This window comes from Hakea prostrata, chromosome 3, assembly GCF_041222555.1.
Source record: "Hakea prostrata isolate BN-2017 chromosome 3, UWA_Hpros_2, whole genome shotgun sequence".
Taxonomy (NCBI): Eukaryota; Viridiplantae; Streptophyta; class Magnoliopsida; order Proteales; family Proteaceae; genus Hakea; species Hakea prostrata.
This window is the reverse complement of record NC_142602.1, coordinates 54235292-54258067: the sequence shown is the minus strand read 5'-3', so window position 1 is coordinate 54258067 and position 22776 is coordinate 54235292. Positions and strand designations below refer to the sequence as shown.

The 22776-nt window shown below is 38.4% G+C and overlaps 1 protein-coding gene across 1 annotated transcript; it reads right to left on the bottom strand.

Moving 5' to 3' along the window:
* Positions 1–4244: 4244 nt before the first annotated feature.
* On the bottom strand, positions 4245–7472 carry LOC149022497 (uncharacterized). The gene is made up of 2 exons (XM_089150569.1): positions 5305–7472; positions 4245–4762 (listed from the first exon to the last, which is right to left on the bottom strand). The coding sequence occupies exons 1-2, from the start codon at positions 7463–7465 to the stop codon at positions 4443–4445; spliced, it is 2481 nt and encodes an 826-aa protein (XP_089006695.1). The 5' UTR covers positions 7466–7472; the 3' UTR covers positions 4245–4442.
* Positions 7473–22776: the final 15304 nt, after the last annotated feature.

The following is a 22776-nucleotide window of genomic DNA, read 5'->3' as shown; positions in this document are numbered from 1 at the left end:
CAGGGCTTCAAAGGCCTAACGATCAGCAAGCATAAGACCAAGAGAACTCCATTCTGCAGCCTACTCAGGGTCTTGTGTTGCCCTATCAGTCTGCGTCAGTGTCCACTGAGGCATGAAGATCTCCTCGCGATCTTTATTCCTTTTGGATTTTTTCGGGGCGGAAGCATCAGCTGAATCATGCTTCCTTTTAGTTCGAGCGGCGGAGGGGATATCAGACTCTTCCACCATTGGTTTTTTCCCTCTTCCCGAAGCCTCAACCACTGGCTTCAAGTTCCTGATACCCTTGTAGGAAGGGTCGGGAGAGGGAATAGAGGCTACTTGTCCAGCAGTCAAGGCTCGAGGCGACCGTTGCTCAGCCGTCACCACGGCCCTAGTAGCCTTTGCCCAAAGATTTTCAGGGTTCATTCTTGGTGGCACTGCAAAGAAGGACAAAAATCAAGATTGCAAAAAGGCATATCATTCTTAGAAAATTGAAAGATGATGGTTAAGAAGCTCACGATGAGCCAGTCCCCAGTACTGGAGGATGGAGTTGTATTCCATCTCATATCCATGTATCTCTTGATACCATGGAATTGATTTGATCTTCCTGACGGCCGTCTTGTCTTCTTTGGATAAGGGTAGGACCCAGTTACCCTCAGAGTATGAAGTATACTGTTTCCAGACGGTCGGGAAGTTGAGATCTGATTGAGGCGCTCGACAGAAAAAATATCGCTTGCGCCATCCTTTGTGATTGGAAGGGCAAGTTCCTTTAGTAAGAATGTTGCCCCTCCAGTTAAGCTCAGTCTTATTGCGCTTAGAAAGCACAACCCAACCAGGAGGATGGGAGATAGAAAGAAGATGAAAATGCACAAAAAGAGCAAGAGAGGCCTAATGCCAAGTTCAAAGCATAAACCCAAGAAGCCGACAATGAGATGCCAGCTATTGGGAAGGAACATTCCAGGGCAAATGTCCCAGTGATTAAGAATGGCTGCAAACAAAGGATTGAAGAAAGGAAGGCGAACCCCGCTTTCCAGTCCATCTATATATAGGGAAAATTCGCCTAAAAGGGTCAAATCAACCCTCTCATCAGGGTTGGGAGCCCTAAGATGGTAAGAGGAAGGAAAATCAAAACCCTGGATGGCCAGAAGAAGAGTTTCCTCCTTATACGAGGAGGCAACAGAATCAGGTCCACCACTAGATTTGGAAGTTTGTTTTGACTGCCCAGAAGACTCTACGGTCACCCTAGGAGTCATGGATGGTCCAAACTTAGGAAGGGTGGAAGAAGTTTCAATTTTTCCTTCTAATCTCTTTTGGTTAACTTCTGCGAAGTCACGCTAGAGAGTAGTTAGGGTTTTATTATCACTATCCGACTGCTCAGAGGAAAGGGAAACAAAGGCCTTGTTACCATTATCACTCTTACTGGCGCTGGGCACAAGGGAAGCTTCGGAAGAAACCCTACTATCCTCCATTACTAAAGTCTCACTATGGTACAAAAAGAAAAGAAAAACCTAGAGACAGAAAGTTAACTTTGCAAAGGGATCAGTAAACTTATTGATTCAATGAGGCAAAAAGCTCGAGAACGAGAAGGCGCAAAGGAGACGGCGAGGTTTCAAAATTCCAAACAAGAAGAATGAAACCTACAAAGACAACAAACCGCTTTTAAGCACTCGCACGAGTGTTCGGAGACGTGAACGATCGAGATTAATTCAGCATCGACAATCGAGATTTGAAGACGTTTTGAAAGTTTGAACTCACGAATCCAAAACAGGCGTTCAAAAACCGTCACTTGGGTTACGTGAGCCACGATAGTTCGACTGCAAAAGGACACGTGGCATTGCCCTCACAATGCTCGAGGAAAAAGTGACCACCGCATTAAATGTGACATGACATTTAGTGGGTTATGCAAAGACCATTGCTTGACGAAGAACCCAGTTAAAAACCAAGCCCTCGGGATCGACCGAACACTTGGTCTGGGGGGCTCGTGATGTGGAGAAAATATGATCAAACCTGGTTCATGCTTGGTTTGACTTTCGACTCCGGTCGAGACGAAAAGAATCGACTCGCTTCCGAGCGAGTCGGGTCCAGGAGATAGCTTGCTGAGGAAGAAAACTAAATCAGCCACAAGCATGCTCTAATCTGACTTATGGATTAGGTTAATTACCCTAATGATGGCAGACACAACTTGGCGGCTGTCACTTATCACTATTAAAGGGATAACCATCAAATAACCATGAGGTTATCCTAGGAGTCCTCTACTAGTTCAAACTAGTAGAAGTCTATCGCTCAACAGATCTAATTGTTAGGATCCAACGACTATCCGAAGAAGGCTCAAATACATCCAACGAAGAAGATTCGAAGGTACACTCTATATAAACATCACCTACCTACAAGGTAAGGGAGAGAGATCCATACACACACATTTGGACGTAAACACTCAGATGCTTATGATCTAAATTGTATTCCAGTTATTCATTCCTTATCTCTGTGCTTCTAGCAGAGCCGTTTATGATTAAGTTCATCGACTGACTTAGCCTTCGGAGGTGGACTCCCGACCCCAGCAGTCGGGCCACATCTGACGCTTTCATTTTGCAGGTCATTCTAAGGAGATTTAAGGGCTGAGCAGATTTTGGACGCATCACATACAAAGGGTCTAAGACATCGGTCCTTATATTTGAAACAACTACATCCATTGTCATACTCAGTTTGAGTCCCAAATGCATAACTTTTCTTACAATCTTGATCTCAAATAGTGAATACTTGTTTTCTAGTGAAATTTCACAAATCTATTTGCTTTTAGATGGGAGACACAAGAAACAATGGAGGATGTGTGGGCTTGGTGGAGAAGGAAAACTAATACAACCTCTCTAGTGATTGTGTGGATGAAGAGATTTGTGTGTTGATTCCCTATTGTACATGCATGGAGAAAATATAACAAGGCATGATAAAGTTGGCAAAGGGGAGGAATGGGAGTTCAGGTTGTTTCTTTGGAGCTCTAGTTCGAAACTTACTATGTGGATGGGGGGCTTGGCAGTTTGAGTTAGAAGTGATGGCAAAGGTTGCTTTACGTGTAAAAGTAAAGCCTGCTACAACACTAAAAGAAGTGGTTTGAAAGCAACCTGTTGTGGGCTCAGGTGAGCTCAATAAAGATGGCTCTACTTTGGGGTGTACTTAACATTCAGGAGTTGGGGGGGGGGGGGGGGGTTTGTCTTCTTTCCATTGGTACTTGGGTGTCAAGACAAGCTTAGAGGCTGAGTTTATGGGGTTGATGAAGGGGTTAGTTGGTGCTCAGTCTCTTGGCTTAGTGAAGCTTTGGATTGAAAATGACTCTTTATCAGTGGTGTTGGCAATGAGAGAATTTTGGATTCCATGGTATGCTTTCCAACTTTGGTATGGATTGAGAGCATATGTGGAGAAGAATGATTGGAGGATTACTCACTACTATAGAGAGGCCAATCAAATCACTGACTTCCTTGAAATCAGCTGCTAAGGATCAGATTTCTTCCCAGCCTGAACACATCAAGAAGGAGCAGCATTGAGATGCTTTAGAGCTCCCATGGTTCAGGTTCTACTGGTTACATGTATACTATGTGTATTGTTTTCATGAGCTATTTCTTTTAGAACTGGTGAGATTGGGTATGTGTAGGGCAACTGTTGTTGCACCGATGAGTGCTTAAGGTTCCCGATTGTGTGTATTATAGTCTTCGTTTTCTAATAAAGTGTGATCCTTTATTCAAAAGAAAACATGTCTCAGGATTTATTTATTTTTTGGGGGTAAAGTCAAGATTTTAATTCCATCGAGTTGAATTTGGCCACTCTCCCTCACTAGTGCATCCCTAGGTCTTTAGAAATATGCCCTACCACCACAAGCAACTCTCTTGGAGTTTGTCCTGAGTTGGTGCAACTAGCAATTCATTTTTAGTGTAGTCATTCCTAATTCATCTCTCTTGGGTTTGGGTTGCAATTATTAAACTAATTAATTCTAGCCCTGTAGGTTCATGTTGTAAATAATTGGATTACTGGGGGTAAAATGATTGAATGGTTCAAACATTATAACATTCTTAAGACCACAAAGCATAGAAAAAAGAATGAAAAAAATGAAAACTTATCCGGAACAATATATTGATATGTTCCTGCAATTATAGTTTTGTTAGCAACATGAGTCTCAAAATCCTTAACCCATAATATATTCTAAAGAATTCCATATACCTTTTCTCTTTCTTTCTTTTTTTCCTTCAAAAAATTCAAGAAAAAATACACGTAAAACTTCAATACAGGAGTACATGCATCCACACCTTCTTTTTAAACATTAGGTACATACAAATACAAATACAAGTGTTCAAATAAACAAATAGAATAACAATACTTCAAATACAGCAAGCGAACACCTTAGCCATTAAAATCTACTTCTATAAAATTGTATGGATATGTATATATGTTTGAGGAACCTAATTTCTATGATGAACTCATTTGGAAGGGTTGCAATTATTATTTGTAAGACTTGCTAGCTTAAAAGACACAAATTGCATGGTGGGACGAGATTTTGGGTTGTTGTGCAAGCATGTAATTCCAAGCATCAATAGCATAATCAGGTCTTGCTCTTCTAATGTTGTTGGTGGTGGGAGACGTGGGTCTAATACATCCTTGAGTATAACATCTTTTGTGTTTAACAATGGTAATGAAGAGATGAGTTCTCTTGGATGCTTTCCCATAATTGTCTCCAGTGTCAATACCCCAAAGCTATAAACATCGCACTTCTCCGTTATAAGCATTGTAAAAGCAAGCTCTGGAAAGGGGGTGGGGAAGGGGAAACAAATTTAAAGTCTTTATATAATCACATAAAAACAATCAAATTATTACTAAAGTCATATGTGAGATTTAAGGCGTAAGCCATTGTGGATACTTAAACTTGACAACACCGTTACCTAACCATCCAAAAGGATTCTTTGTTCATTAAAGCAATAAAAAAAAGTCTCATATATGTAGGTTCATCAGATAAATAATTGAATTTAGAGAACATTACTTGAACATCTCACGACTTTTATAACAATCAAATAAACATCTTTTATTATATTAAGACAGTAATGAACTGGGTTAAGTGCAATGTTTTACTTTACAAGAAGTTAAGTGCAATGTTGCTTGTAAAGTGGGGGAGGGGCCATTATTTTTAAAAAATGCAGGAGATGTGCTCTTAATTCTAATATTTAGGAAATTTCCAAACAATTCCTTACTGAGTTTTTGGGGTGAAAATGATTGAGCAGTTAAACATTATCAACTTTCTAAGAATTTATGGAAGTATGGAAAAAAGAGGAATATTTGATAAATTACCTGGAGCAATATATCCATATGTGCCTGCAAGAGTAGTGCGGTTTGATGAATTAGGATCTAGAAATCTAGAAGTTCCGAAGTCTGCAACATGAGGTTCGAGATCTGCATCTAGCAAGACATTGTTGCTCGATATGTCCCGATGAATTAGTGGAGGTTCACAATCATGATGCATGTATGACAAAGCATAAGCAACCCCTTTGATGACATTCATACGTTTTCTCCAATCCAATTCTACAACTTCTGCTTCATCTCCAAGAATATAAGCCAAGCTTCCCCTTTCTATGTATTCATAAACCAAAAAGTTACACTTTGGATGATAACAATATCCATAAAGCTTCACAATGTTTCGATGCCTTATTCTTGTTAATGTGTATATCTCGTTAGTAAAGCTCTCCTCATTAGCTTTCACTTCAGTTTCTAGGTGATGTAGTTTTTTAACAGCAACTACTTTCCCTGTAGGTAGGTTTGCTGCGTAAACACTCCCATAACCTCCAGTGCCAATGCAATATTTGATGTCAAATTCCTCTGTTGCTTCCATGATATCACTATATGCAATTGTTCCATCATAGTTCCATATAGAAAACATATCTCCATTGTGTTGAGTTCTTGTTGTATCAATGACAAAAATTATTGACCTTCTGCTGATGATGAAACGAAGGATAACAATAACAAATGCAAAAAGCATGATTCCAGAAAAAGATATAATAATGGAGATCTTGACTATTTTTTTCTCTTTTTTTCTCTGGTCAAAGGCTCCATGCTTTTTCTCATTGGTTTTACATGGGAGATTCCAATAGTAACTACACAAACCTCTATTATTCTTGCATGAATCTGGTGGAATCATCCGAGCTATGTCATCAGGAACAAGGCCCTCCAAATCATTGTTGGATAAATCAAAATCCGTGTCATATTTGATACCACCAACTTTCGCTAATTGTTTAGGTATCTGACCACTTAGTATGTTGCACGAAAGATTAAGTAACTGTAGCTGAGCCAAATCACCAATTTCTATAGGGATCAAACCAGCAAACTCATTGTTACTTAGGTCTAGCACATTCAGATTTGTCAAATTCCCAATTTGTATAGGTATCGGACCAGAAAGCTTGTTAGCTCTTAGGTCAAACCAAGTGAGATATTTGAGGTTTTCTATCTCTTGAGGTATTGAGCCATTGATCTTATTGGCAGAGAGGTCCAAGCGATCAAGATGTATGAGATTTCCTATCTCTGGAGGTATCAAGCCATTGATCTTATTGGATGAGAGGTCCAACCGATTGAGATTTATGAGATTTCCTATCTCTAGAGGTATAAAGCTATTGATCTTATTAGCAGAGAGATCCAACCAATTGAGAGTTTTGAGGTTTCCTATCTCCTGTGGTATCGAGCCATGAATCCAATTCCCAGAGAGGTCTAAGTGAGTGAGATTTTTCAAGCTTCCTATCTCTTGAGGTATTGAGCTATTGATCATATTGGTAGAGAGGTCCAATGAATTGAGATTTTTCAGGTTTCCTATCTCTTGAGGTATCAAGCCCATGATCTTATTGGTGGAGATGTACAAGCCAATGAGATTTTTGAGGTTTCCTATCTCTTGAGGCATTTTTCCATTAATCTTATTGGCAGAGATGTCCAAGCATCTGAGATTTTTGAGGTTTCCTATCTCTCGAGGTATTAGGCCAACTACACTATTGGAAGAGAGGTCCAACAGATTGAGATTATTGAGTTTTCCCATCTCATGAGGTACTGATCCATTTATCCTATTATGAGAGAGGGAGAGAAAGGTAAGACTGGAAAGTATATAAATGTTGCCTGGGATGGTTCCCCAAATTTCATTTGAACGAAGATTCAAGTGCTTCAGATATTGAAAAGAGGAGAAATTCAATCCATCAAGATTTGCACTTACATGGAAAGTAAATAGGTTTATCTCCATCACTCTTCCTGCTGCATTACAAGTTATCCCACACCAGTTGGTGCATGGGCTTGTATCATTTGGATTCCAAGAATCAGGAAAGTTGTAACCACTAGCTTTCCAATCAAGTAGAGCCTTCGTTTCTGGTGGTGATGATTCAGTCGATAGAGCTGCTATTGATGTTGCAGGGAATACAACAATGGTGAAAGAAGCCAAAACAAAAACCATTTCCATGAGAAATGTAAGGAAGGATGCCATGGAAACAATTAATAATATTTGGATTCTGATAATCAGTTTGGCTTCACTCATAATTTATATATCACAACTCAACTTTCTTGCCAAGCAGAGTTTGAGTGTAAGAGTCAAATCTGATCTTCAGAGTCAAAAACTGCCAAGTCAAGATAGGACCCATTTGGCTGCCCCTTTTCAATTCTTCTTCGACACCATTAGATGATTTCATTGTTGTTTGGTATATGTCCCTCTCAGCTATAAATGATTTCAATGTTGTTTGTTGTATGTCCCTGTAAGCTATAAATGACTTCAATGTTGTTTGTTATGTGGCCCTGTCAACTATTCCAGTGATAAACATACTTTGAATTTGGAAACCTGGAGTCAGAACTGGTCGAGACAGATAATCGGATAATGTTTCAATCTGATCTTATATGAAGAAAACTAGGGCGAAAATCTAGTTTGATGGAACGCTAAAGATCAACTTTAGAGTGAAACTAGACCAGTTTGATCCAATGACTTATTCTCTTGATCAATTCAATTTTACTAATTCCATTTAAATTTTCAATCATTATCAAGAGAAAGCTTTTAAGGTCTTTTGCCCTTCCCTTAAGGCAAGTAATCAGAGACAACAAGGTCTCCACAAGACTTTCTTTGTCATTGTAGAGTCTAGATTGTCAATAAAGCTTTACTTGTTAAATTCTTGGGTCATTATGTCAAGGCATTTTTGCGATTATCAACACTCTATAATTCAAGACCTTAGAAAATTCTTGGCTAACTCCCAAGAAAGAAAATTTTCAAATGAACAAGTAAAAATTCTTCACGGCAATTTGAAATTTTTACTTTAGAAACTAGTTATAAAAGTTGTGAGACTAGAATTATTTATGACCTTGCACAAATTTTAAGGGGGTGCATTTAATTAGAAAATTTTCTCATGCACCAAATATGATGTTTATGGAAATATCTCATCATTCTATGGTTCCATGAAACTTTAAGAATACAATTTGGGTAAATTTCATCTAGACCCCCTCAAGTTTGGTCCATGTCACTTTTAGTCCCACAAAAAAAAATTTCCTTTTTGCATTTGGCTTCTCGTAATTTCAAGAAATGATCAAATAAAGATATTCAATTAGTTGGTTAATAAAAATCGTTAATTTATTAAATTATATAACGAAGATACTTGTCCTTTTGGATTTCCTTCTTTTATCATTTTTTTAACCCCCCCATCCCCCCCCCCCCCCCAAAAAAAAACAAAAACCTTGCCAAACTAAAAGAAAGGAGTGGTCCGCCTCTAAATGTGAGGAGAGCATACTCCTCTAACCTAACTAGGAAGTATCCAAACTCTTTGAACCCTAGCTTAGAATATTAACAAATATTGATAAAAAAACAAATAAATAAAAAAAGGAGAAATCCCTTAATCTCATTTATTTATTTATTTGAGGTTCAGGTCACTTTTTGTGACAACCCCTGTAATTCTAACCTGTGATCCGTATTACAGGTCTAATAACCTGAAGGTCCAACCAGAATAAGTTGTGAAGCATCTGAATTGAAGTCCATGATCCATACCCTGAGTGCATGGATTTGGATTCTGCTGATGAAGAACCTGCCTTATTGGGAATCCAAAGAAGAACCTATAGAAACCCTGATGGACTGGGAAAGTGGATCGCTAGTCAGAGTCAAGGTGTGTTTGAAGATGTCTGGAATCAAGGTAAGAATTCCCCCACGTGTTGTATAGGGTTAGGTTTGAGTTGGGGATCAACCCATTGAGCAAAGGACCCAAGTACTGAAAAGTACTAGATCTAATCGAAGGACATGATTTGAATATTGAATTATTAGAATTCTAGGGTTTTGTTTTGTGCTTCTGTTGAGGGCTCCTTAAAAACGAAATTCGGATTTAGATCATCCCAAAATCGGATTAAAATTGGGAGATCAAAAGTCTGAATTTCAGACTTAGAAGTAGTCTAGAACACGGGTGGTCGCTTGGCCAACCAGCCGCCCCAAGCGACTGGCTGGGCCACAGTAGCTCTGTGAAGTTGGTTATTGTTCTGATTTGACTCATGTCTTCAATGTATTTTTTTCAACTCTATATTTAGGTGATCACTGAGGTTCTCTGGAATTGTTGAGGGTGAGGTCTACTTGCATTTTTAGTAAGCTTTTTACATATTTACAGGTAAGGACACATTCTTATATATATGCGATGATATGCTCTATGATGAACTATTTGATTTCTTATATATATCATTGCTCTTATAACTTGCTGTAGTTGTATAATTCAATGATTAATAGTGAAATGTATGTTGTAAATGATGTTTATATGTACTTTATTACTTTGTGATATACAATGAATGGTTATGGTTGGTGATGTGATGTAATTGTGATGGAAGGGTATCCAATTGGGTATCCATCACTTGGGATATCAGAAGGCTATGGTATGGGACACTGCCTATTGATGCCCCCAACACTATCATGATTGTTGGATGACATACCTAAGGAGTCTAGATTGCATGGCTAGGTACCCATACAATGCTATTACCCTTTTGGTAGGGGAATTGAAGCTAAATAACCTGTGATAATAGTGACGTGACTCTGTTTCATCCTGCAGCGGTAACCAGTTCGTGCGGAGATTCAGTGGTCCACTGTTGATCATTTATTGGTAGGTAGGGCTGCAACTGGGCCGGGCTGGGCCGGGCTTTTGCAATCCCAAGCCCAGCCCTATATGGTATAATTTGAGCCCATTCCCGCCCTGGCCCTAGTTCAGGGCAATGATTATTGTCCCTGGCCCTAAGCCCTACAGGGCCAAGCCAAGCCCATTCCCGCCCTAATTAGCCCTAATTGGGCCGGGTCGGGATGGGTTGGCCCTGATTGACCCTGATTAGCCCTGATTGGCCTTGTCCCTGTCCTGGCCCTGGCCCTGATTGGCCCTAATTGGCCCTAACCCTGACCCTAACCCTAGCCCTGATTGGCCCTGATTGGCCCAGGCCTTAATTGGCCTTGTCCCTAGCTTTAATTGGCCATATATTTGGTCGTAAATATCAAATGTAAGACAGGTAGTAATTAAAATACATATTAAAATAATTAAATTCTTAAATTCCAAACTCAGTTATGGAAAATAAAATAGTAAAAATGTTAACAAATAATCAAAAACTTATATTCAATATGTATTTAACTATTTATACCCATTTAGATTTTAGAGAAATAGAGAAATCCAAATTTCTAGGGTTTTTTAATTTGCTATTCGATGAAAATTATGGTTATTATATGTAAGCTCGAAGGGAAAAAGAAAAAAATTTCTCTCAATTCTCAATTAATTTATAACTTCTAAGACAATGGTCAAACTTCATTCCAAATTTTCAATGTCTTTCCCCCAAGTTTCTCTCTCTCTCTCTTTTATTCTGTTTTTTTCCTTTGGTTTTTCTCCAGTGGTAAAGAGTTAAAATTATTCATGAAATAGAATAAGTAGAGAGAAGAATTGTAATTAAATTTAGGCATATTTGAAAGTCAAGTCAATTATAGAGAATGTCACACAAACTCGTTTTGTAAACTTAGAAACATCAGAGATTCAAAAGGAATCTGATAAATGAAAATTTTATCTTCAAAGTCAAGAACTTAAGCCATAGGTAGGTATGTTTTCATTCACAACTGTTCAATAAATTGATATCTTTATTCAATACAAAAAAAAATCATATTCAAAACCTTGTTAACAAGTAAATCGACGATAATTTAGTATTCAACAAAAAAAAAATGTATTTTTTTCATAGTTAAAGAAAATGATGTTTTAGTTACAAACATAGCTATATGTTTTTAATAATTTTTTTTGAAATATCACAGTAGATTTGTTAGATATTCATGATGAGAAGTTGGGGTATAGATTTGTTAGATATTAATTCTTTATGTAATAGTTTTTATTATTTATAATATATTATCTCGCCTTAATCAAAAATCAAAATCAATATTTTATTGAACTAAAAATGACTTTGTTGGGAAAAAATTACCTTAACATAATACAAAAAGTGAATTTATAGTCTAATATGATCAAAGTGACTAAATGTCAAAATCAAGAATCATATCAATGTTAGTATGAAGATCAGGGTAAAAATCTAGTACTGTAGTACATGATCATCGTCAAATTAATATTAAGATTAGAGCCAAAATTAGGGTCAGGATCAGGGTCAAAATCAAATAGATGCTTATTACATTGGTAATGAGGTTATAATTTATTTTTATTAATTTTCTACAAAACATGATAATGTTTCTAAAATTTGACACGTGTCAAGTATCCACCCATATGTATTACAATTAATTCCTCTCCATGTGGGTAGAGGGTCCAGAGTCTTTAGACTCAAATCAGGGTCAGAATCAGGGCTAATATCAGGGCCAAGATCGGGGTCAAAATCGGGGGCCGGGATCGGGGCCAAAATCGGGGCTAGGATCGGGGCCCGGGTCGGGGCCAAGATTAGGGCCAAAATCGGGGGGCCAAAATCGGGGCCAAGATCATGGCCAAAATCGGGGCCAAAATCGGGGCTTGGGTCAGGGCCAAAAATCAGGGCCGGGCTGGGCGGGCTAGAGAGTAATCCCAGGCCCGCCCTTGGCCCTAATTCAGGGCCAGAATATTTTGGCCCTAACCCGCCCTTAGGGCCAAAATCTTTAGCCCAAGCCCTATTCGGGCTCAGGGCGGGCTTAGGGCGGGTCAGGGCCGCCAGGGCCAAACTTGCACCCCTATTGGTAGGGTTGCATATGTTAGGCTTGGGCTCATGGAAATCCAAGGAGCCGCCGGGAGTCGTGAGGGATCATGAGAGCATCCACCCCAACAATATGTGGATGACCATAAGGTTAGGGAGTGTAGTCTTGTGAGGGTTCTCATTTCTAGTAGTGAAGGATACTGAACCTAGTTGGTTGGTGCCATAGGGGAAGTATCTAGACCACATGTAGTATGTCACTATATGACCTTGCATTAGATTAGAAACCCCGACATGCGCTAGTACTCATGCCAATGGTCATGGTAAGAGAGTGTTGACCAAAACTCCACCCATGGTTGATTGACGAGGACTGAACCCCTTTACCCGGGATCCCAACAAAGGTAACTAGTCTGTGAGGGATCAGAGTGATTAGACCTACCTAGAGGAGGGCTGGTGTTATATCTTAAAGCATGTCTGCCATATAGAGACTTGCATAGTTAGATTCATAAATGCATCCATATATTTGCATATCATTCTTTATATATGAGCTTACTTTGATACACTGTCGAATGTATGTGAGATGTGTTTTCCTTACTGAGTTCGTCCGAACTCATTCATTTTCTTTGTATGTTGCATTATATTATACAGATGGGTTTACTGAACCAAGAGAAGTTCCGTATGACTGGAGCAACTCCTATGAAGAGGATGTGGTAGCCTCGGTGGGTGACAGAGATGTATGTCATGAAGCCTCTTGCGGATGCATCGAATGTGATTATAGCACCCATTGTCGGCAGAAGAAGATAGATTACTTGGCATTTTGAGAAGTCTTTGGAACAAAGTTGGATAGCTCCCATCATTGCTAGAACTGAAGTGAAGGCTTTAGCCCAGGAGTGAGCTAACGGAAAAAAAAAAAAAGTTTTAGTTTAATTTTGCTTCCACTGAACTCGATAAATTTTGGAACTTGATTTCTATAATTCTTTTTCTTTGATTCATTCCTTTAGAGTATTTGGACTCCTATAACCTCTTTATTTAAGTAAATTGAACTTAATCTTGCTCTTGATTATTATTACTTGCATTTATTGTTATTGATGATAAAATCGTGGATCCTGTGACGGATCGCACCCACGGGTTGTCGGGTGGGACTGATACGGGCGGGTGGGGTGTGACACTTTTTGTCCAAATTTTTTTCCCCTTTTGCATCTAACTACCTCGTTGTTTCAAGAAATGATCAAATATGACACTCAATTAGTTGGTTAATAGAAATTGTTAATTTAGTAAATTGTACGACAAAAATACCCCTATGTTCTTTTTGGATTTTTTTTTAATCATTCTTTTTAACAGAAAAAAAAAATTATCAAAAAAAGGAAAGAGAAAAAAAATTATCAAACTAAAAGAAAGGGGCCACCTTTGAATGTGAGGAGAGCATAATCTGCAATTCTAACCTGAAAGGATCCAAACTCCTTGAACCCTAGGTCACAACACTACCAAATATTGATAAAAAAAATATAAAAAAAAAAAAAGGAGAAATCCCTTGTAATCTTAGTTACAACTTACAACTAATGACTTGATTAGAATTTCAGAACCACTCCTATAGAACAACTATAGATGATCCTAGCAGTAGTAACTGTTAACCATATTGTAATTAGGGGGATAAATAATTAAGCCAAGAATTGGAAAGACATGTAAACTGAACCTCAACCAAAAGGAGAAGAATAAGGAAAACCATCGAGGCGTGTCAGACGCTTTCCTTAAAACAGATTCACCCCCTCTAGAGTGTGCTTGAGGATTCAACGGACATCTGTCTCCAAGGATACAACGACAAACAACGGTATACTTAGCACAAAATAGACCGTTATGACAAACTTGATATGTGCCTTCCGTCTATCACCGAAATACCACAAAATAACAAGACCCTTAAAAGAACTTTAGCATAACTCTAAATTGGATAAGGTAATAGTCTCAAAACCTTCTACTTGTCAAAGGGAGAATTTCCATAATCCATTAACAAGACCCACAAAACATTATAAAGACTCTCAAGGAAATCTTAGTACGACACTTAAATCACAAGAAAGAAAAATCCCAAAAGACTATCTTCATCAAAGGGGGATCCCAATTTATAGTGGAGATCTTTGGTAGGTACAATGAACATTCTATACTACCATCAATGTCTCATTAACAAGCTTGGGAAAACAAAAGTCCTTTTTCATCTATAACCAAACTTGGAAAACGAAGAGCTTTGGTTATTAATGGATCCAGTTTGGGAAACGAAAAGCTTCGGTCATTTATTAACCAAGCTTGGAAATGAGAAGTCTCTTGGGAAATGAAAGACCTATAACACTCCATTCATGAACCTTGCTTGGGAACTGTAAAGCCCAAATATTTATTAACTTCCATGCATGAACCATCCTTGGGATTTGAAACACCCAATCAACCATAATTATTTTATGCACTTATTTCCCAAAATTTCTCTTAATGAATGATGTTCATTCACATACGCTCATTTTCCAATAATCCCCCACATGAATGAAAATAGACAACGGATAAAACAAAGACTCGACATGGTGATAGAGTTCTATGGTTAATGCCTACCTAGGATAAGTAGGTTTTGCCTTTGAACCTTCCCTTGTAAATGTATATTTACTTATAGGCTTATCAGTAGACGCGGTGTCCTTGAATTGCTTTACCGTTTGTGTAAATAATGATATACTCGACATGGGCATTCCCCTAGAACAATTACAGTTTTCATGGTTATGTCCATTTTGGCCGTGGACATCATCCTGGTTCCGCGAGAGTTTCTAGATTATTGAGCTCTCACAATTCTTCTTTGAAGTAGCCCCTCTTCTCTCTCACATAGGTGATTTCTTACTTAAGAGTAACCTGCATTACTCCGCTTGGATCCAACATTTGTCCAATGCATAAGAATCATTAAAAACATAAGCTTAACTATTCCTTACGGGTATCATTGTTTTCATCTTAGGAATGGGTAGAGGATCAACCGCCCCCCTCCACAGTGATCTCAGTCGATCGTTACAGTTTAGTTGTCCTATTGAACCTAGATCTTGGGATCTGCAGTCAACTAGGTTAGGTTTCCACTATAATCAACCTATTCATTAATGGGCTTGAGTCCCATTCCTCTTAATGTTTCTTTAACTTGATCTCAATTCAACCTTTGGTCAGTGGATCCATAATCCTTTCCTTTTGACCTTACACAGTCATGTGTTATATTTCATTCAAGATCAATTAGCTAACAGTATAATGTCATCGACATATGAGTCTTGACCTAACGTTGTACATCACATTCTGTGTTCTCTCAATAGATTCTTATCTATATATATAGCAGGCACAAGTGATGCTAGCAACCAAAAACAAAAGTTTTCCTTTGCCCATGTGACTTTGAGATTCTTAGATTTGTAGGGTGGAGATGACCAGCCATAAAGTCCATTCCTAAGTGAGATGCTAGCCACCAGGGTGGAGATGACCAGCCATAAAGTCCATTCTAAGTGAGATGCTAGCCACCTACCTTACCTTGATAATTACAAAATGTTCCAAACTAATTAGGGAACACAAATTATAGAATTCTCATAACAAAACAAGACTAGTTTTGCAAAAACCCAAGAAGAAAATAAATAAGTTTTACTAATAGATAAAACAATTTTGGAAAACCACTTTAATGATAAAATTTTTATAAGGAAGTTTGTAGGTATGTGCATACACTTTCAAAATTGTCAAGTTACTAGCAATAGAACATCTACATGTTTTGTACATTGATGGACTCCTCATATTTGAAGTGCACTAATCATCAAGAGACTAGTCCTCACATCTCTCATAGTATGAGCAATTTTAACTTGCATCTCTCAAACCTATCATAGGCCAATAATGTATTTTTAAGCAACTATACATTAGGATAGGTGCGGCCAAGTTGAGAACAATATAGCAGTTTAAACCGGATGATCATCCACAAAATCAATCCATAACAATCCAATGGACCAAATATTCACATCAACTGCTAGAAATAATAAGTGTCATATCTCATATGTACCCAATGCAAATGTGCAAGTTACATAATAACCCATTCTGGAATATCTTCCTAGAAATTCCATAGCCATTCGGCCTCTTTGCCACATTTATCCAAGGCTACAAACTCAGATTCTATTGTAAATTTAGTTGACACTTTCTGTTTTGAAGGATTTTCATGAGATTCACTACCTACAGTCATAAACCTCCACAATTCGGGTTTATTATGTATAAAGTTTTATGACCTTATATTTTTATATGTCCTCCATATATAGGTTATAACCACCATGCACACAACACTAATGAATTAGATTGCATGAATTATGCTACATCGTTCATCTCCTACGACCCTTAATCATGGCCAACTATGGATTTAACATAATCCATATAGTCTAGATACACGTGATAAATTTGCATAATGCAACCTCATATGATTACAACAAAATGTGATCAACAAGAAATATTTCAACACAACCCAAGTTCATCATATATGCATGGTGCTACATACAATTGAATATACTTGCATTGTATAACGCATTTTTCAATAGATAATATAGTCATCTCTTTATTTTAATTTTTTTTGTACTTCTAATAGTTCTTGAATTCTTTCACGTAGATGGTAGCTTCTCAATTATTGTAGCTACTTGGATAGACTCACTCAGGTCATTCCCTCAGTAATTCTAGAACTTGACTCGTCACTATTTCTGAGTGCACCATTTTGAAATATAAAAGTAGAACCATCAAGAATTTTTTATCATCAGTATCCCCAGATCTTTACTTGAAGTCCAAGGACTCCCACATTTCTTTTTGAAGAACCGTTAAACTATACTTACCATAAAATGCGTCAATCAAGTCGTTTAGAACATAGTTCCGGTATAGAAAATCAGATTATTTTCACAAGTCAATAGTTTGCACCGCTAGTACATTTGACTCATCTTTTCCAATAGTAGGAAGATCATCTTTTAAGAATCATGCAAGATATAGTGTTGTTAAACAAAACAACATCTTTTATTTCCAAGTTTGAGGTTCAACCCTTCAAACTGTCCAAGTTTCTCATGGTGATTAAGTTGGCTATACACAAGTCGTTATCCACATTTTAACCTGATAATTTATGATATGCCAAATATGGCATTGGTATGCATTAATAATTTCAGCCACCCATGTAAACTTTTTATCTAGTTGCACTCAAAAGAAAGAGCACATAAACTAGATACCAATAGATAATAATTCTAATTGCAGTCAATATCCAATTTCAAGAACATATTCTTTTTGCTATTTTATGCCAAGATACTCTATGAGCATTGGAGATTGCAATATCCATATGACTCAATAATTTCACACCAAAGTAAAAAAGAAAAAAAACTAATAAAAATAAAATAAAATTGGAGTTACTCATCTTGATCACGCTAGATTATTGTCTAGCCCATAGGTCTATGCAATTCATCATCCCATAACGCAATTATGGAGCCATTATCTCCAAAACTTGTTCCTTAATTAACAAGGTATTTAGATATAACAAACATGTGAACTAAGTAAAGACATTTAATCATGAAATTATAATCTAGATGAATTGTTGTAGTTTTAAAAGAACCAATGTAATGGTTAAATCAATGTAATGGAGCCTAGAGCTTGAGTTAGCAATTCTTTGAAATCTTTAACGTACCCACTTTGAGCACAAGAAAATTAAAAAACATACAAGTTGATGCGTCCAAAATCTGCTCAGCCCTTAGATCTCCTCGTGATGACTTGTAAAACAAAAGCGTCAGATGTGGCCCGACCGCTGGGGTCGGGAGTCCACCTCCGAAGGCTAAGTCAGTTGATGAACTTAATCACAAACGGCTCTGCTAGAAGCACAGAGCTAAGGAATGAAGAACTGGGAAAAGTGATCTAGATAGCAGATCGCTGATAGTTTAGGTCTATCAGTATGTATCTGAACCTGAGTCTCAGATAGTATTCTTTTCGATCCCCTCACCTTGTATGGTAGTGAGGTTTATATAGAGTGTACCTTCGAATCTCCTTCGTTGCATGCACTTGAGCCTTCTTCGAGTAGTCGTTGGATCTTATCAGTTAGATCCGTTGAGCAATAGACTTCTACTAGTTTGGACTAGTAGAGGACTCCTGAGATAACCTTTAGGTTATGCGATGATTATCCCTTCGATAATGATTATCCGCAGCCGTCAATTCGAGTCCGCCATCATTAGGGTGATTACCCTAATCCATAAGTAGGATTAGGGCACGCTTGCAGCCGAATAAGCTTTCTTCTTCAGCAAGCCAATCTTCTGGATCCGGTTCGCTAGGGAGCAAGTCGGTTCTCTACGTCTCGACCGGGGTCGAAGGTCGGACCAGGTATGAACCCGGTCTGATCATAATTTCTCCGTATCACACGCCCCCCAGACCAAGCGTTTGGTCCATCCCGAGGGCTTGGTTTTTAACTCGGGTTCGTCGTCAGTGATAATCTCTGCGTGCTTCACTAAATGTCATATCACATTTAATGCGGTGGTCACTTTTCCTCGAGCGTTGCTGAGTGTAAGGCCACGTATCTCCTTGCAGATTGATCTGTCGTGGCTCACGTCATCCAAGCGACGGTTTCCGAACGCCTATTTCGGATTCGTGAGTTCAAACTTTCAAAACGTCTTTCAATCTTGATCGTTGATTTTGAATCAATCTCGATCGTTCAAATTCCCGAACACTCGTGCGGGAGTTTTAAAAGCGGTTCGTTGTCTTCGTAGGTTTCATTCTTCCTGTCTGGAATTTGAACCTTTGTTGTCTGCTTTGCGCCTTCTTGCTCTCAAGCTTCTGCCTCACTGAATCAATAACTTTACTGGTCTTTTTCTTTTTGTAGTTTACTGAAACAAGTAATGGCGGACGATAGGGCTTCTCTGGTACCCAGTGTTGGTAATAGCAGTGAGGCTTTTGCTTCTCCTGCTCCCGAACAGTCGGATAATGATAACAAAACCCTAACTGTCCTCTAGCGCGAGTTTGTTGAAGTTTCTCAAAAAGGTTTAGAAAGAAAAACCGAAACTTCTCCTGTCCTTCTCGAGTCTGGATCTTCCAAGATTGTCGAGTCTTCTAGGCAGCCTCAAACTTCCGGGTCCGATGGTGGACCTGGCTCTGTTCCCTCCATTTATAATGAGGAAACCCTTCTTTCAGCTGTCCAAGATTTTGATTTTCCTTCCTCTTATCAGGTTAGGGCTGTAACACCTAGCCCAAATCTAGCCCGGAAACCCGATCTGTTTTGCGTGAAGTCGGGTTTTATTTAATGTTGACTTTGAAGTTTGACCGTGATTTCAGTTTTACTATCTTTGAAAATCTTAGGAAGATGTCTTTGTGGGCCATCTCAGTAGAAGATATGGTGTTTGACCCAAAACCCATGGATATTGATGATGGTGTTTCCTTATGGAAACCTTATTTGATTTGGTGTTGAACTATTTATTTGTGAAGAAGAACTTGGTTGGTGGACCTAAAGCTTAGTTGGACCTGGTTTGAAGACATCCCTCCATACTAGGTAAGTAGTATGATGTGTTTAAAGAAGCCCATCCAAAAATATTGAAGTTTAGCCTATTAAATCCTTTGTTTTGAATAAGCTGTACAAGCAGTGGCATTTTGGTAAATATCTGTTTTGAAGGTTTTCAAAAGCTTTATTTCTTTTAATTTCGTGGTAAACTATTCCCACCATGTTTCTAAACCTCTAGATAGTGTGGGATCGACCTTTGAACTTCCTCTTTGGCAACCAATCAACCACCAGGGTCAGTTTGGTCAGTTTGGTGAAACCCTAGTAACTCTTGAACTCTTTGTGCATTTTAAAAGGGGGGAACTCCAAGTGTTTCACTCTCAATCTGTTTCTAAGTCTTGGGAGAACGTGGGAAGATCCCTAGAACCTCTCCTTCGAAGCCAAGACAGATCCTCAAGTATCTCGTTCGGGTTTCTTCAGCGGTTTCTCTTCTAAAAGGTTGGTATTCAATTCGCTTCTTCTTTAATTCATTCTTTCTTCTCTACTTCTGATTTTCTGATCATGAGAAGGGTATTACACTACTGTAATGACCTCTTCTTTAATTCTTTTAGCCCTAGAGTGAATCCCCCAATTCACTCTATGATCTTGAAGCCATATGGCGATGATCCTTGAATCTGATTCCACCAAAGCTCTTAATGATACTTTCCCTAATTTCCTACCTATATTTATTATTGTGGGGAAAGTCTCATATTATTACCATGACCTTCCCTTGTGTCCTCATGATTGAGGAGTTGATCCTTGTTTTTCCTTGGAACAATTGGCAACCCTTTTATTTTCTATTAATTCATTGGACTCTCCCCAAAACCTTTCTTGATTGTAAATTCCTTGCCTTAAGGGTGAATCTTTATTCTCCTTAGTCTTTTCGTGGGATACACGGATTCTTGTTAGTAAATCCCTAATTGTATGATTTGAATTTGTTTCCCTTCACTTTAATTGAGAACCTTATTTTCTCTCATTAGTAGACCCTTTCTAATTCCATTCTTTATTTTGAAATACTAATGAGATATTCCTTTATCTATCTTGGGTTGTTTTTGTGAGAATTAATTATGGGTAACTCTCATGAGAGGTAACCAACTCTTATGAGAGGTAACCATATATGAAACCCTATTGTTCTTTTATTTGTTGGAAACTTCCCAACACTTTTTCAGATTGTGCATTCTTTGTTTCTCTTTCCCTTGGGTGATATTTGTGTTAACCTAAACTTGATCACTATATTTTCTTCATGATCCATGTTTAACCTAATTAGGATTTCTAATTATTCTTTCTTCGTTCTTGTTCTTTTTGAGATCAGGAAGAAGATGATGCATTCTTGCAACCATCTATTCCATGATCTCATTCTATTCTTTGAGATCTATGATCATCATCATGATCTTAACCCTAGCTAATAGATTCTTGAAACCTTAACCCTAATCCTTGAATGATCTTTTCTGGAAACCTCTTGTAACCTTCCATGTGCGGGAAACCTCATGGGTAATGTTTCGTTAACATAAACTAGATTTCCTATGATTTCTTGTTATTTTCTTGATAACAATCATTCCCTCTCTTTCCGTGATCATAATCTTTTCATGAGTCATATGTTATGATGAAACCCTAACCTCTTTGTTACAAACCTATTATGATTGATTTTTCGGACTATGATCTCCCCCATGTCTTCATCCCGGGTTTGGTTGTACTTGGTCTTCAACCCCATGAGCAAAGCACCCTTGTATAGCAATATACTTGGGGGCGGTTACTAGTGGCGGTTGATTAAACCAAGCGACCGCCTTAAGCGACCGCCCGGTTACGCTTGCGGGAAAATGCCCTCTTTTGCCCCCTCGTTCGTTATAAATAGCATCCCTCGCCCTATTAACGCATTATTATGTTCGGGATTGCTATTTTGGGCGATTAGGCGGCAGTGGAATCGTGCGGGATTCAGGTCCGAAGTCTTGTTAATGATATGAAACCTTTTCTCTTCTATTCTTGGTGATTCGATTAAGGTAATGAATCTCCATCTGCAATTCTCTTTTTTTAACCTCGATTGTTTTGAACCCATCTCCTTTTTGGTAGTGGTTACCCATTTGATTTGTTGTACTCCCTTTCCAATGTTCTTGATGAGATCCTGTCGTAAACGAATCCCCGCATTTGTTTAATGGATGGATCCCATCAAGGGGAATGATTTGGGTAATAAATCTTTGTTAATTTTAGGGTTTCTTGTTACCCCCTTGTTCTAGACTTATTAAGCTTGAATTTCGGACTAAGATCATCCCAAAACGGATTGAAATCGGATGATAAAAAGTCTGATTTTCGGAGTTGGAAACCTGCTGAAGCAGGGGCGGTCGCTTGTGGAGGTCGCTTAACTAAGCAACCGCCACAAGCAACCGGCTGGTTTCCAGTAACTGTGTAGGTTTGATTTTTGAATTGTTTTGACTCTTGACTCTTATACATTCTTGTAACCCTATGCCTAGGTGTTCTCTGTTTCAAATAAAAGTCTTATAATAGTTTTTGGATTGCAAGTTAGAGGACTTCTACTAAATTACAGGTAAGGACATGCATTCTTATTTATATGCAATTACATATACATGATGATTCTGTTGTTCTATTTACTATTCTTTGATCATGTAACTTGCTGTAATTGTATAAAGTATGTGAATCTTATTGTACACTTGCTGTTTGTGGTATTCATTGATGTACTTCATCTTTTATGATATTGCACAACTGTTCATGATATGATAAAGAGTGTTGTAGTGTGATTGTGATGGAAGGGGTATTCCATTGGGATATCTTGGCTTGGGATATCAGAAGGTTGTGGAATGGGACACATGCCTGCTGATGTCTCCAGCACTATCATGATTACTTGATGACATACTTAGGGAGTCTAGAATTGCATGGCTAGGTACCCCACATGCTATTACCCTTTCGGCAGGGGAATTGAAGCCGGGTGACCCGTGACAATGGTGACGTGACTATGTTTCATCCAACAGCGGTAACCAGTCCGTGCGGAGACTCAGTGGTCCACTATTGGTCATGTAATGGTAGGGTTGCATATGTTAGGGTTGGGCTCATGGACGTCCAAGGAGCGGACCGGGTGTCGCGAGGAGTCATGAGAGCATCCGCCCCAATAATATGTGGATGACCATAGGGTTAAGGAGTGGAGTCCAACA

Coding starts and splice junctions, on each gene's coding strand:
- LOC149022497 (XM_089150569.1), bottom strand. CDS start 7,465: ATGGCATCCTTCCTTACATTTCTCATGGAAATGGTTTTTGTTTTGGCT. Junction 4,763..5,304: donor ATATGGATATATTGCTCCAG/GTAATTTATCAA, acceptor CCCCCTTTCCAG/AGCTTGCTTTTACAATGCTT.